This window comes from Oryx dammah, unplaced genomic scaffold (assembly GCF_014754425.2).
Source record: "Oryx dammah isolate SB20612 unplaced genomic scaffold, SCBI_Odam_1.1 HiC_scaffold_12, whole genome shotgun sequence".
NCBI lineage: Eukaryota > Metazoa > Chordata > Mammalia > Artiodactyla > Bovidae > Oryx > Oryx dammah.
In genome coordinates this window covers 63170152-63185688 of record NW_024070196.1, presented here as the reverse complement: position 1 = coordinate 63185688, position 15537 = coordinate 63170152, and the positions used below count along the sequence as shown (strand labels likewise).

Here is a 15537-nt window from a genome sequence, read left to right as displayed (position 1 = left end):
GTAAAGAGAATTGATAACGAGCCCCATGTACTCATCACCGGCTCCAACAGTTGGCAGTGTGTAACCATTCCTGCATCCTCAGCCCATCTGCCCACTGTTCTGGAATATTTTAAAGCAGCCTCCACTTATATCTTTCCATCTGTAAGTACCCGTAGTGTGGTTCTTTGCTAGATAAATGCTCCCCCATTCATTTTTTTTTAAAAAATAACATAACCATGATACTATTACACCCAACAATAACAGCAGCAATTCTTTAATATCGTCAGAACTCAACTTGGGTTCAGTTTTCATAGTTATCTCAAAATGTCTTATTATAATTGGTTGGCTTGAGTCAGGATTCAATCTCGTATTTAAAAGATATTGAGTATTTAGAAGAACTTTTGGGCCTTCCCTGGTGGCCCAGTGGCTAAGACTCCACACTTTCTCTGCAAGGGGGAACGGGTTCAGTCCCTGGTCAGGGAACTACGATCTTGCATGCCCAGCAGTGTGGGCAAAAAAAAAGAACTTCTAACTAATTTTGACTGGTACTAAACGACTGTCTTCTCATTCCCTAGTGTGGCATTTACAGAAATAGCTTCTGTTTCTGCTGGAGTCGTAGTAATAGTTCTCTTTAGTGGTAAACTGTCACTCAAGTCCTGATCTTCACCCTGGGTGTTGGCCCTTCAGTTTCCAAGGTGGGAAACGCTGGCCTTGAGTATCTTCCTTGGGCTTATCATCTAGGTGTCATTATGTATGTTTCGTACCTATTTCAGAATAAAAAGACATATATATATTTACATATTCCAAAATACGTCATTTTCTTTTGAAGGATATAAAAAGGAATGTTTTTATATATTCCAAAATAGATACACATATACATGTGTATATATTTATATATATATATATATATATATCTTTAATTTATATATATATATATATACAGACAGGCATACCTCAGAGATGTCGCAGGTTTGGGCCCAGACCTCTATGATAAAGCAAATGAATATAGCATTGGAGTGGAGATTGCGATAAAGTCACAGGGATTTTTTGGTTTCTCAATCCATGTAACAGTTACGTTTATACTATACTGTAGTCTGTTAAGTCTGCAATAGCATGATGTCTTTTAAAAATGCATACACTTTAATTTTAAAACCCTTTATGGCTAAAAAATGCTAACCCTCATCTGACACACAGGATTGCCACAAACTTTGTTAAAAAAAAAAAAATAAACCTCAGCATCCACAAAGTACAATAAAATGAGGTCTGCCTGTATAAATCTTTCGATTTTGAAATAGTTTAGACTGCATCGGAAGTTACGGGTTAGTTCAGGCAGGTCCTGGGTGCCCCTCGTCCAGCTCCTGTGTGATAGTGTCTTGTGTAACCGTCGTAGGTGGTCAACACAAGGATACTGACATTGGCATGATATTGTCAACTCGACACAGACCTCAGTCATTTTTCCCCAGTCTCACCCGCCCTCCTAGGCTTCCTTTGGTTGTGTGAATGCATGCAGTGTCTCGGGAGCGACCACACTCAGAAGAGCCACAGAGATGCCTCTTGAAGCAAGAGCCAGAACATTCCACATCTGCTGTGTGTCTTTACAACACTCTTCCTCGCTAGCCCCATTCTTTCTGGACAGGAGGTCGAGGTCAGGCAGCCTGAAGGACAGGCTTGTGCCCACCCTGTCCGGCCACCAATCAGGATGCCCGTGGCCAAGCTGAGCTTCCACTCATGCCCAGTGGCTCCTGGACCGTCCCCGCTGTGGGGGGTGGGGCACTGGCCCTGAGGAATGCCGGAGGGGTCCTGTCTCCACAGGTGACCTGCCGGGCCCTCGGGATCGGGGCCTACCTGGTGAGGCTGGGCCAGCGAGTGATCCAGGTCGAGAATTCCCACATCATCCTCACGGGGGCAATGGCTCTCAACAAGGTGACCACCTGGAAGGGACGGCCGGGGAGTGGACATGTAGGGGTGGGGCCGGGGTCATTCTGACATTCCCAGGGCCCCCAGTGGGGAATTTTTCTCAGCATGAAAGCAGTTCCAGGAATTCCCTGGTGGTCCAGTGGTTAGGACTCCACACTCTCACTGCTGAGGGCCCGGGTTCAATCCCTGGTTGGGAAACTAAGCTACATGATACAGCAAGAAAAGGGAAAAAAGAAACCAGTTCCATCCCTGCTAATATAAGAGCTGTTCTTTCATTTTGCAGTTATATGGGCCTCTTATGAGCTAACACATATTATACATAGATACATACATACATATAGATGTGTATAGATAGATACATACATATAGATACCTGGTGGCTCAGCATTAAGAGTTTGCCTACAAAGCAGGGGATGCAGGTTCGATCCTTGGGTCAGGAAAATCCACTAGAGAAGGAAATTGCCTTTTCCCACTCCAGTGCAACCCACTCCAGTATTCTTGCCTGGAGAATCCCACGGACTGAGGAACCTGGCGGGCTACAGTCCATGGGGTCAAAAAAGAGTCTGACGCGACTGAGCGACTTAACAGCAACAATGTGTGTGTTAGGCTCTTCTGGTGGAACTAATTCTCTGTGTTACTGTAATTTAAATTTTAAAATATTATTGAAAATTTAAAAATTATTAAAATAGCATTACACATTGCAGAAAATTGGGAAAAGACAAAAAAAAAAAGTAATTTTGTCCCTACTATAGTTTTTGTGTAGTTTTCCTCTCATCTCATGTCTTTACATAGTTAGACTCCTAGTGAACAGTTTCGTGTGACTGTTTTCACTGTCTTGAAATGCCTTCCACAATGCTGTAAAGCCTCCCTGACATCAGGTCTGCTAAAAATCCCACAGTGGGTCTCAAAGTCTGGCCCCTGAACCAGCAGCATCAGCCTCTCCTGGGATCAGGATAAAAATACAAAGTTGTCTGGCCCCACCGCAGACCTGCTCCATCAGCAACGCTATGTTGGGTTTTGCCTGGAGATGACCAGTCACCAGCTGGATCTCTGGTTCTCAAACTGGGCTGCATAACGGAATTATCTGGAAGTTGAAAAAACAACAACAGATAGCCAAGATGCTGATGTAGTTGGTCTGGCTGCCTGCAGCCTGGACATCAGGACTTTTGAAAGCTCCCAGGTGATCCTGACATGCAGCCAGGGTTGAGGACCACTGAACATGCAGCCAGGGTTGAGGACCATCTGCACAGACGGAAGGCCCCCAGGTCGGGCAGGACCTTGCCAACCGTGTCATGTCAAAGCAGGTCCTGGGCAGAGACGTTTACACGTCCAACAACCAGCTGGGAGGTGTGCAGATCATGCATCACAATGGCGTTTCGCATGTGACCGTGCCGGATGACTTCGAGGGCGTTTGTACCATCCTGGCGTGGCTGTCCTATATGCCGAAGGTGCAGTATCCTTCCTCTCCTCCCCCTTGAAGCTTGGAGCCTGGAAGACTCTGTTATCTGGTTCATTTGCCAAATGGTGTGGAAGGGTAGGGAGTAGGTAACACTGAAATTGTGCCTAGGGTTAATTTTTCTTTTCTCTTCTCTCCTTCCCTCTCTGATGCCCAGCCCTGTACTCACTGTTCTTTGCTTTTTTTTTTTTTTTTGATGACTTTGTACGGAGGCTGTGTGTCGATCCTTTAGAAAGAGGTGACATTGCCTGTCATCAAAAGAGGTAACATGGACAACAGAGAACCCTCAGGCTTTGCAGTCAGGCTGGATTTGATTCCTGGCTTCCTTCTCGTAGCAATGAGACCTCAGGACCATCTCTTAATCTTCTAAGCCTCAGTTTCCTCATCTGTAAAGTGGGAGTAACAATGGCACCCATCCCAGGGTGTTGTCACTGATGGCTCAGTGACATGATGTGTGGAGCTCAGCACCTGGCAGGCCCTCAGCCAAATGCTACTCCTAATTGTGATGATGACCTACTTTGGGTTGGGCTTCTGCCACGTAGCCAGGCATCACCACAGTCAGAAGGGGAGAGGAGGGCAAAGAGTGAACTGCAGACATTATTGACGAGCCTGAAGGACCGAGTGGGAGACCTGACTTTCTTTCCTAGGATAATCGCAGCCCAGTCCCAGTCATCACACCCAAGGACCCCATTGACAGAGAAATTGAATTCCAACCATCTCGCGGGCCCTACGACCCCCGGTGGCTGCTTGCAGGAAGACCTCACCCAAGTAGGTCCCTCCAGGGTTTTGTCTGAGCCCTGGGTCTTGGGGTTTCTTTTCTGCCACCAAGATAAAAGAATGAGTCAGTAGAAGATTATCGCCAAGGGATACACCTGAGGTCGAATGCAAAAAGGGGTGGAAGAATGGAGATTTTTCTCTGTGTTTTTCCCAAGCTGATGACCGAGAAGGGGTGGGAACAGCCTCCAGTTTCTGGAGCTGATGGATGGAGGTGAGAAGGAGCAGAGGTCATGACCTCCTTCCCCGAAATTGCCCCAGGTGTGGTCACATAGGTGGAAACTCTAGGGCTGAAACCTCAGGGTTTCAGAGAGAAGAGCACTTCTCTCTCTGTCCCTCTCTTTCTATTTGGCTTAAACCTTCATAAGGTAGCTCTCCATGAGTTTACCCAGGACGAGCACCTTTGCCTCTTCTGCAGCTGCGTTTGTAGACATACATGTGGGTGTGCACACATATATCCAAACACACCGGTGTGCACGCACATGCTTGCACATGCACACGTTCTCTCTCCCTCCCTCCCTGTCCCCCCCTACCCCAAAGGGACAGGTTGGCCTCCTGGAGGTATCTGATTACATTCTGAGCCACCAGGACAGAACTGGAAAGCTGAGCTGCCCCTGTTGCCACAATCCTGAGTCTAGAATTTCACGTGCTGCCCCGAGTTTAGAACTCGGCCTCTCCTTCCAGCTGCATGGGGCAAGGGAGGTGCCGCCCGGAGCACGTCAGGCTCCACCAGCGAAAGACGCCCCATGGCCTGTTCCCCCGCTCTGCCCTTTCCCTTAGGCTTTCTCACCTGCGAGCACTGGCTTTAGCTTGATTTTTAAAAACGTCTGATGTGTTACCACCCATTTGCTCCAGCTAGGAGGGCCGGCCCCCAGGCAGACCCTGAGGCCGGGGTGCTTTGTTCCCAGGGGCCCAGCCCCCCTGTTCCTGCAAAGTGAGATCTCTCCTGCTACCTGCCTCCTCGTGTCCAAACCACAGTCACGTGCACTGCAGTGGGGCTCCCAGGCACCGCGTCCTCCCCAGGACGGGAGCAACTGACATCCACCTGTTCACTGTCCCTTTCTCTGCCTCTCTGTCTCCCAGTGGAACACGTTCTTCCCAGTGTAACTTGAGGCTGCAGCCCCCAGGTCCGGGATGAGTGTTTTGCTGAGTAGATGGCCCCTTCTGAAATCGTGCCTTCTGAAGGCAGCCATCTGCTCTTTTTGCCTCCTGAGAAGAAAAGGCAGAGACCGTGACCAGGGTCTCCTCATATTTGGCGGTGAAGGAAGTTGATGTGGTTGGGTGTTCTGTATGGACTGACTTCCTGATTTGGTATATTGTTTGGCAGCCCTGGTTTTGTGTGTGGGGGGTGGGCAGGGGAAGTGTTGTTGTTTTCCAGGAATAAAGGTGTCTGGACTGTCAATGTCAGGCTGTCCTAGAGAGACGGCAGAGGAGTCTGCCCTCCAGGTGGACATCGGGGGCCCTCAGCAACCAGCCCCCGGCCTGAGCTTCCACCCTTCTGCCCACAGCTCTGAAGGGATCCTGGCAGAGTGGATTCTTTGACCAGGGCAGTTTCAAGGAGATCATGGTGCCCTGGGCCCAGACTGTGGTGACGGGACGAGCAAGGTAACCCTGAGGGCGGGCCCAGGCGGTCTCAGCGATGCTTTCTCCTTGGACTTGGATTTTCTGAAAGAAAAACCAATGCAGGGGGTTGGGGTGGCAGTGTTTCTGGCTGATGAAATTCTTCATAGAGTCTGGATTTGAGACATCTCCACCAACTTCTTCCCAGGGGCCAGGACCCTTGCCCCTTGTGTCTGCCCCTGGGCCAGGGCACCCTCGCCAGGGGGGCCATGAACCCCTGTGGGAATCTTAAGGTGGCCCTGGTATTTTCTGGGAAACCGCAGTCAGAAGGATGAACTCCATTTAGGAGGGCCGTGGGCAGGAACCGCTATTGTATACCAGAGTTGGCGGAAGGCTTAAATGCTTGGATTCTTTCAAAGCTGAGCTCACTCCGTCTCTTCAGGATGAGTCCACCTGCCCCAGAGTTCTTCCTTTTATGGAGCCCAAAGCAACAGCCTCATAATTTACCTCTCAGATTCCTGGCACAAGACAGTTGCTACGAGTTCAGGTTCTGGAGTTAGAACCTCTGCTGTCACTCCCCCTTTCTGGGCCTTTACATCCTCATCTGTACAATGAGGCTAATAACTCTACCCCTTCCCACTCCCGAAGGATTGTTGTGATTAATAGAAGTGGTGATGTGTTAGGCATTTAAAATATCACAAATGGGGAATTCCTCTGTGGTCCAGCAGTTAAGACTCCTTGCTTCTACTGCTGGGGGTGCTGGTTTGACACCTGGTTGGGTAACTAAGATCCCAAGTGCCACATGGTATTTAATATTTTTTAAATAAATAAAAAGCATTTAAAAATCATAAACGCTCCATAATGTTATTAATAGCAGCTGCCATTATTGTTGTTACTTACTTCTCTGTAATAACTGTTAAAATACTAAGTCTATTACTGGGATTGCTTCTCCATAAGTGTTTTACTTTTTTCAAATGTTCTTTTTTGGGGGGGGGGGCTGCACTGTCTTCATCCAGTATGTGGGCGTAGTTGCCCTGCAACATGTGGGATCTTAGTTCCCCACCCAGGGATCAAACCCATGGCACCTGCATTGGAAGGTGGATTCTTAACCACTGGACCATCAGGGAAATCCCCTGGAATGTGTTCTTTAAACCTGAGATGAAATCTACTCCCCTTTCCACATGGAAGCGCTTGATTTGAAGACTGCTCTCCCCAAACCTTCCCCATAAACTGTTGGGAGCATAACCGAGAGGAATCAAGTGACACAGGTGGCCAGGGGCAGCCGGTGGCGGTTGCTGATGGAGACTGATGCCATGGACCACCCATAACTGAAGCTGCTCAGGCGTAGCATACCTCCATCCTTTCCCGATGTGGCATGGGGTCTGGACCCGCGCTGTCCATGGTGGTGGCTGCTGGCCACGTGTGACAGCTCAAATTCAGATGAATCACACAGTGCAAGAGCGTGTCACATATCCAGTTCCTCAGCCGTCCCTGCCACGTTTCAGATGCTGCGTGGTCATGTGCAGCTCACGGCTGCCACACTAGTCAGGCCACTAGAGAGCGTGACCATCATCACGGAAAGTTCTAGGGGACGATGCTGCTCCCATCCCTGTCTTGGCCCAAGCCTCCCCACAACACCGGCAGCTGTTGCCCCAACATGGGCACCCAGGGAACCTTTCCAGCCTGCTTGTTTGTGAGGCTTTTCACCGCTTCAGGGCCAAGTTGAAAACAGCACACTTTTCTCTGTCCACCCTCATCCCAGCCTGTGTGTCTGTAAAATATCAGCCTGGGCTGGCCGGACCCACCTGCCCCCCCGAATCGGCCTGGGGTGCTGCCCTGCGCCCCTGCTCACTTGTGGTCCACTTTGCAGGCTGGGGGGCATCCCTGTCGGAGTGATCGCTGCAGAGACGCGGACGGTGGAGGTGGTCGTGCCCGCCGACCCTGCCAACCTGGATTCTGAGGCCAAGGTTAGGGGCCAGGGAGCTGGGCTGGCTCTTTTCACGTTTTGTTTTTTTATTCAAGTATAGTTGAGTTACAAATTATATTCATTTCAGGCGTACAGCATAGTGATTCAGCATTTCTACAGATTGTGCGCCGTTAAAAGTTATTACAAGATAATGGCTGTATTTCTCTGTGCTATACAGTACATCCTTGTTGCTTTTGTATTTTATACATTGCAGTTTGTATCTCTTAATCCCATACCCCTAATTTGTCCCTCCCATCTTGTCTCTCACCTTTGGTAACTACCTAGTTTATTTTTTGTCTGTTTTATTTTTGTGAGTCTGTTTCTGCTTTGCATATATGTTTATTTGTATTATTTTTTAGCTTTTCCACATCAGTGATAACATACAGGGCTTGTCTTTCTCTGACTAATTTCACTATGTATAATGTTCTCTAGATCTATCCACATTGCTGCATATGTCAGAATTTCATTCTTTTAGTGGTTGAGCAGTATTCCATCGTATATATATATATGCCACATCGTCTTTCTCCATTCATCTGTTGTTGGGCAATTGGATTGCTTCCGTATCTTGGCTACTGTAAACACTGAGGTGCATGTATCAAATTAGTGCTGGGTTGTATATACACATACATACCCAGGAAGAGAGTTGCTGAGTCATATAGCAGTTCTATTTTTAGTTTTCTGAGGAACCTCCATACTATTTTCCACAGTAAGAGCACCGGTTAACATGCCCAGCAGGAGTGTCCCAGGGTCCCCTTTTCTCTACATCCTCGCCAGCAGACTCTCTGCTGATGGCCATTCTGACGACTATGACTGTGGTCTTGCTGGGTCCGCTGTGTGGCCAGTTGAGCTGACAGGAGTGGGTCCTGAGTGGTCACACGTCTGTCCTTGCAGCTCAGACACTCAGAGGCATCCTTGGCTCTGGAGTGGGGTGGGGGGCCCAGCACTGAGTCTGCAGGATGCATGGTGCTCCATGCTGTCTTCTTCAGAGGATGACGGGCCCCTAGGAATCCCTCCCTCCTCCTGCCCCCATCACTGTTGCTGTTTCTAGGGTGGGCCGCGGCGCACCCTGGGAGGAGTTCGGAAGTCAGAGGGCGGGTCCTGGGACCCTACTCAGGGTGGCCTTTATTAGCTTGGCACCTATCAACAGGCAACAGGAGGCTCCCTGGGCCACAGTGTGAGGGTCATGAGTCTGAGCCCCATCTCTGGTGGTGTCACCGATGCCAGTCAGGCTGCCTGCCCTCCAGGGTGCCGTGGGGGGGGCCATCCCATGTCCCGCTCAGAGGAGTCTGACACAGGCTGCTCTGTGTTCCAGATAATCCAGCAGGCTGGCCAAGTGTGGTTCCCAGATTCGGCCTATAAGACGGCCCAGGCCATCAATGATTTCAATCGGGAGAAGCTGCCCCTGATGATCTTTGCCAACTGGAGGGGGTTCTCCGGGGGCATGAAAGGTAAAGTGGCCTTCCTGTGGGTGCCTTGAAGCCTCAAGGTCAGCACCCTGGACAGCTCCCATCGGGTCGCAACATCGCCATCTTAGTTGAGCTTCCTGCAGCCCTGCAGACGGGAGCTGTTCAGGGAACTGAGGGTTTCCGGTGTGACTTTCCAGAGGTCCCCGTCATTCAGGGAGAGGCAGGGGTGGCCCCAGGAAGCTGCCGAGTGACCTGGGCTTCCCGCTTGGGAAGATGAGAAGGCGCCTGCCCTCCTTAGAAGGCTACTGTGAACCTCAGTGACCTGACATTCAAATGCAAGTGCTTCAAGGCACTGAGCATTTCAAGAGACAGAGGCTGTCAGTGGGATGTTTCAGAAAGAGCTGGACTGGGGCCGGGCAGACCTGGTCTGAGTCCTTGTTGGGTGGGTGACTGCTCCAAGCCGAAGTTTCTCTCCTCTGCGAAGAGGGGTAAGGATAGAACCAACCTCAGAGGGCCAAGGTGGAGGGTTCGTTGGCATGTGGTGGTTACTCTCAGTGTGATTTTGAGTTATTTTTTAAAAAATATTTACCTATGTATTTGGCTGTGCCAGGTCTTAGTTGCAGTGTGTGAGATCTAGTTCCCTGACCAGGGGTTGAACCTGGGCCCCCTGCATTGGGAACTCAGAGTCCTAGCCACTGGACCACCAGGGAGGTCCCAGACTTTGTTATCGTGCTATTGTTTCCATGTACCATGCCTAATTGGAATGTCTTTGTAGAAAATAAGGACCATATGCCTGTGGGCAGCAGGAGGGAAGAGACTGTGTTATCCTTAGAGAGGGTTCTGTTCTGGAAACAGTGGGACAGGCGCCCTGGAAGGGATCTTAGAGATCAGCCCATGCCTCCTTTTCTGGGTGGGAATGTTGAGGCCCTGGCAGGGAGGAGGACATGGTCAAGGGAGCCCTCTGGTCCTTGATCCTGCCTCCTGGCCCCATGAGAGCCTCTCCTCAACCCCTGGGCAGTGAAGGGTGGGCCTGAGGTCGCCTCAACAGTGGCTGCCTTGCTTTTCAGACATGTACGACCAGGTGCTAAAGTTCGGAGCCTACATCGTGGATGGCCTCCGGAAGTACAGACAGCCCGTCCTGATCTACATCCCGCCCCACGCGGAGGTCCGGGGGGGCTCCTGGGCGGTCATGGACACCTCCATCAACCCGCTGTGCATAGAGATGTATGCGGACAGAGAGAGCAGGTGGGTGTGCCGCCCCAGCCCAGCCCCGCCTTCCTGCGCTCACTCCCAGTCCAGAGGCCCCACGCCCTCGGAGTCGCACTCTGGGGATCGCAGGGCTGTTCTGAACTTCCAGAGGGATGGAGAGCCTCCAGTTCTCCCAGTCTGAAACCAGCGTCCAGCATGCTACTGGAGTTTCTCAGTGTAATTAGTGACTGGAGCCAGAAGAAGTGGAGGAATTGTAGTTTGTTCTTTCACAACTTACACTCACCTGTTTCCCAAGGAGGTTTGCAATCACTTAAGAAAATATAAAAATTATAATATATAATTCATATAACATACAGTATCAATATATTAATAATATATAGTATATGTTATATATGTTAGTATATTATATATTATATAATAATTTATAGAATATGTTAAGTCATATATGTATATATAATTATATAATATATATAATTATAACATAGTAACTATTATATTATTATATATATAATATATTATTATATTATTTAATATAGTAACTATATTATAATTATATAATTATAATTACATATATATAATATATAGCATATATTATATAATTATAATATGTATAATTATATATTATTATACATATAATATATATTATATTTTTATTATATACAAATACTATATATTATATAAATTATGTTTATATAATTAATTAATTATAATTATATATTACATATAATATGTTAATATATTATATATAATAATAAATTACGTGTAGAATATATAATACAATTATATTAATATATAATTATATATTAAAATAAATATATTTATTAATTTTGATTGATTGATTGATTATATATTAATTAATTAGGACTTCCTTGATGGTCCATTGGTTAAGAATCTACCTGCTAATGCAGGGACACGGGTTTGATCCTTGGTCTGAGAACTAAGATCCCACATGCCACGGGACAGCTGAGCTCACAAGCCACAACTACTGAGCCCATGCACTCTAGAACCCGTGCTTCACAGCAAGAGAACCCACCACAACAAGAAGCCTGAGCATCATATCTAGAGAGTAGCCCCCACTCATCGCAACTAGAGACAGCCCATGCAGCAACAAAGACCTGGTGCAGCCAAAGAAAAAAGAAAGACCAAAAGCACCTGAGCTTCCTGGCAGCCAAGATGAAAAAGGGAAATATGATTAGATGTCTAGTTCTTACTAGACTCTGAGTCTTCCCCAAAACTGTTCCATAGAGGCTATGTTTTATTCATTTTTATTTATTGTTATAGCCTAGGGCCTAGGCTGACTCCTAATGGGTGCTTGGGAAATACTGGACAAACGAGGTATACTTGCATGAGAGGACACCAGTTCCTCAGGGGACAGAAACCTTCCTGGCATTTTTTTTTAAAGTGGGAATCTATCCCAGATAGATTATTCCAGAAAGGATGCTGACGATAATGCTTGTAACTCAGTGTTTGAGTGTCTTCAAAATGAAGAGTATGCCAAATGCTGTGCAGAATGTGAAGGCCGCAAGAGTAGTTCTGCCCAGGACTTCCCTGGTGGTCCCGTGGCTGAGGCTCTGTGCTTACAGTGCAGGGGACCCAGGTTCTATCCCTGGTCTGAGAACTAGATCCCACATGCCATGACTAAGAGTTTGCATGCTGCAACTCAGACCCAGAGCAGCCCAATAAACAAACATACTTTTAAAAAAGAATAGTTCTGCTCAAGGTGTAGATAGGCACCTTCCTCCTGTGTCTGTTCCTGTATTCGTTCCTCAGTTCAGTGAATATTTACTGAGCACCTACTGTGTCTCAGATGTTACGTTAGGCATCGTGATATGGTGCAAATGAGCCGAGCCTGTCCTGCCTTCAGTGCCCTGTGACCTTCACGGGAGGCCACTGAGGTCAGACCTCCAGAAGACTCAGGCCGAGAGCAGCCCCAAATGGGGTTACGTTAACTTTTCACTCTGGTCACCAGGAGGCTCAGAGCTACATGTAGTGTCGGTCAGGGCTTCCAAGCTGTCAGAAGAGAAGGGGGCAGGGGGAAACCAAGGGGTGGGGTGAGAGGGTTGGGGATGGAGGGGGCCACTCATATCTTGGATTCCTCCATGTGCCTTTGTGTGCTTTAAGGAGATTAAAGAGTACCTTGTAGCCACAAAATTAAAAGATGCTTGCTCCTTGGAAGGAAAGCTATGACAAACCTAGAGAGAGTATTAAAAAGCAGAGACATCACTTTGCCGAGAAAGGTCCATATAAATCAAAGCTATGATTTTTCCAGTAGTCACGTATGGATGTGAGAGTTAGACCATAAAGAAAGCTGAGTCCGGAAGAATTGATGCTTTCCAACTGTGGTGCTAGAGAAGACTCTTTAGAGTCTTCTTGCAGTCCCTTGGACTGCAAGGAGATCCAACCAGTCCATCCTAAAGGAAATCAACCCTGAATATTCATTGGAAGGACTGATGCTGACAGTGAATCTCCAGTACTTTTGGCCACCTGATGCAAAGAACTGACTCACTGGAAAAGACCCTGATGCTGGGAAAGATTGAAGGTGGGAGAAGGGGACGACAGAGGATGAGATGGTTGGATGGCTTCACCGATGCAACGGACATGAGTTTGAGCAAACTCTGGGAGATGGTGAAGGACAGGGAAGCCTGGGGTGCTGCAGTCCACGGTGTCACAAAGAGTCAGACACGACTGAGTGACTGAACACCACCACCACCCTGGCATGAGGAGAGCAGAGATTAGGAAAGCCAGAGAGGACTGTAGCTGAAGAGCTGGTGGGATATGCTGTTCTGGAAAAAGTCACACACTCTTGTTGCTGAAAAGGCCTTCCAGAGTTCAGAACATTTTTGTTTTATTTTTTAGCTTTTGGCCATGCCATGGCATGTGGGATCTTAGTTCCCTGATCAAAGATTGAACTCATGTCCCGTGCAGTGGAAGCATCGAGTCCTAACCACTGGACTGCTAGGGAAGTCCCAGAACACTTTATTTTAAAAGCTAGTTTAATTCTTCATTCTATGGATAGAAAAGCAGATGACCAGAGAGGTTAAGTGACTTGCCCAAGGGCACACAGAAAGCCAGCTACAGAGCAGAAGACTGCCACCAGCTTTCCTGGTGGTCTTGCCTCCCCCCAGCATGTCCTCTGGCGGTCGCTTGCTGGGGAATCCCTCATACACGCCTGCCCCCACTGCTGGCTTTTTTCAGAGCAAGTGTTCTGGAGCCAGAGGGAACAGTGGAGATTAAGTACCGGAAGAAAGATCTGGTGAAGACCATCAGAAGACTCGACCCCATTTCCAAGAAGCTCGTGGAACAGCTCGGTGAGTGGGTCTGAAATGTATCACCTCTCAGACGTCATGAAAGGGCTCAGCCCACTCATTGCTGGAGGCTTCTAGTACATTAAAAATAGTGAAGACAAACCAAAACTCAGCAGCAACAACTGTGAGATGTTTCAAACGTTCCCACACAGCCCATCAACCCCTTTAATATTAAAAAATACACACAGTGCCTTAGTGAATGTAATTTCTCAACACACACAAGATAGAATAGTTGAAGTATTTCAAGCCAATGAGAAACATTTGAATTTTGGTAGCAAAATTACACTTTATAATGTGGAATCAAAAAACTGCTACAGATGAACCTATTTTCAGGGCAGAAATAGAGACATAGAGAACGGCTGTGTGGGGCAGGGAGTGGAGAGTGGATGAACTGGGAGATTGGGGCTGACATACATACACTCCCATGTGTAAAATAGATTGCTAGTGGGAACCAGCTGTTTGGCACTGGGTGCATTTTTGAGGGTGCAGGAGCAACTTGGCTTGCGAGCACTATCAGGGTTAAAGCTCAGGCCTGCCCTGCAAACCCTGGCTCTTGCCTTGCCTGCAGGAATGTCTGAGCTCTCGGACACAGACCGCAAGGAGCTGGAGGGCCAGCTGAAGGCCCGGGAGGACCTGCTGCTGCCCATGTACCACCAGGTGGCGGTGCAGTTCGCCGACCTCCACGACAAGGCCGGCAGGATGCTGGAGAAGGGCGTCATTTACGTAAGAGCCTGCGGTGCTCCAGTCGGCGTGAATGGCCGAGCCTCAGGTCACCTGGTGTCCAACACACACAGAATATTTGGACTCAGGCCTGTGGGATGAGGCAAATTCCACCTGTGAGAATCACCTGGGGATCTTTTTTTTTTTTTTAAAGAACAAAAACAACTCCAGTGGTTAAGAATCCACCTTCCAATGCAGGGGACGTGGGTTCAATCCCAGGTCAGGGAACTAAGATCCCAATGCCACAGGGCAGCTAAGCCCACACACCTCTCCACAACTGGAGGGCAGCCTGTGTGCCTCAACTAAGACCTAATGCAGCCGAAAATAAAGAAATAAGTATTTTTGTAAAACTCTAGCGCCCAAGTGGCTCTCCAATTAAATCAGAATATGGTGGTCAGGGAGTCAGGCATCAGTATTTTTGTTTTCCAAATCCCCCAGAGATTCTAGTAGGTCGCCCAGTTTGGGAACTACCAGTCCAACCCCTGTGTGTGTTCAGAACCGCTGGGCTGGGTTTGGGACCATTGTTCCCACAATGCACTCCCCCACCACTGATGGTCACAACCCCATCCTCTTGCCCTGTCCCCACGAGGTCATCCCCAGTCCTGAACACCCCTGTGTGCTGGGCTCCTTCCTGCCTCTCCAGGCCCTCTGCACCCCTCGTGAGCCCATGTTCTGGGTCTGGAGGTGGAGATGGGCACCGGGTTTGTACCCAGGGGAGGTGGTCCGGAGACCTGGCAGGGTCCTGTCTCTGCTGCCTCCCTGAGCCTCAGTTTTCCAGCCTGTGAAATGGGAGTCATCACAAGGCCAGGCCCTGGGCAGCTCCTAGAATCCCCCTTCACTGTTCTGGTGGGGTGGGGAGGGGCTCAGGCCCACGGCTTGTCCGCAGGACATCCTGGAGTGGAAGACGGCCCGCACCTTCCTGTACTGGCGCCTGCGCCGCCTGCTGCTGGAGAGCCAGGTGAAGCAGGAGGTCCTGAGGGCCTGCCCCGAGCTCAGCCACATGCACGTGCAGTCCATGCTGCGCCGCTGGTTCGTGGAGACCGAGGGCGCAGTCAAGGTGGGCCTGGGGCAGAGATGCGCACGCGTGGGTGGGGATCCAAGGGGCAGAGACGCATGGGGCGGGGGCCCAAGGGAGCCTGCCCAGCCGTCAGGGGTCCCTCGCTGATGCAGCCTCAGCCTCCACTCCAGGCCTACCTACGGCTTCCCTGGTGGCTCAGACGGTAAAGAATCCACCTGCAATGCAGG

At 48.9% G+C, this 15537-nt stretch overlaps 1 protein-coding gene and 2 non-coding genes across 3 annotated transcripts in view; 2 read left to right on the top strand and 1 right to left on the bottom strand.

Moving 5' to 3' along the window:
* ACACB (acetyl-CoA carboxylase beta) overlaps positions 1–15537 on the top strand; it is a 136628-nt gene that overhangs the window by 119427 nt on the left and 1664 nt on the right. Inside the window, exons 42-51 of the mRNA XM_040251296.1 lie at positions 1792–1902; positions 3201–3344; positions 4000–4120; positions 5635–5731; positions 7557–7653; positions 8965–9100; positions 10126–10303; positions 13463–13575; positions 14141–14295; positions 15179–15349. Of these exons, the coding sequence (XP_040107230.1) occupies positions 1792–1902; positions 3201–3344; positions 4000–4120; positions 5635–5731; positions 7557–7653; positions 8965–9100; positions 10126–10303; positions 13463–13575; positions 14141–14295; positions 15179–15349 (1323 nt within the window). The remainder of the gene's footprint in view (positions 1–1791; positions 1903–3200; positions 3345–3999; positions 4121–5634; positions 5732–7556; positions 7654–8964; positions 9101–10125; positions 10304–13462; positions 13576–14140; positions 14296–15178; positions 15350–15537) is intronic.
* TRNAE-CUC lies at positions 2022–2094 on the top strand. The gene has a single exon. It is a non-coding gene; the product is annotated as a tRNA-Glu (tRNA).
* On the bottom strand, positions 9696–9768 carry TRNAG-CCC. The gene has a single exon. It is a non-coding gene; the product is annotated as a tRNA-Gly (tRNA).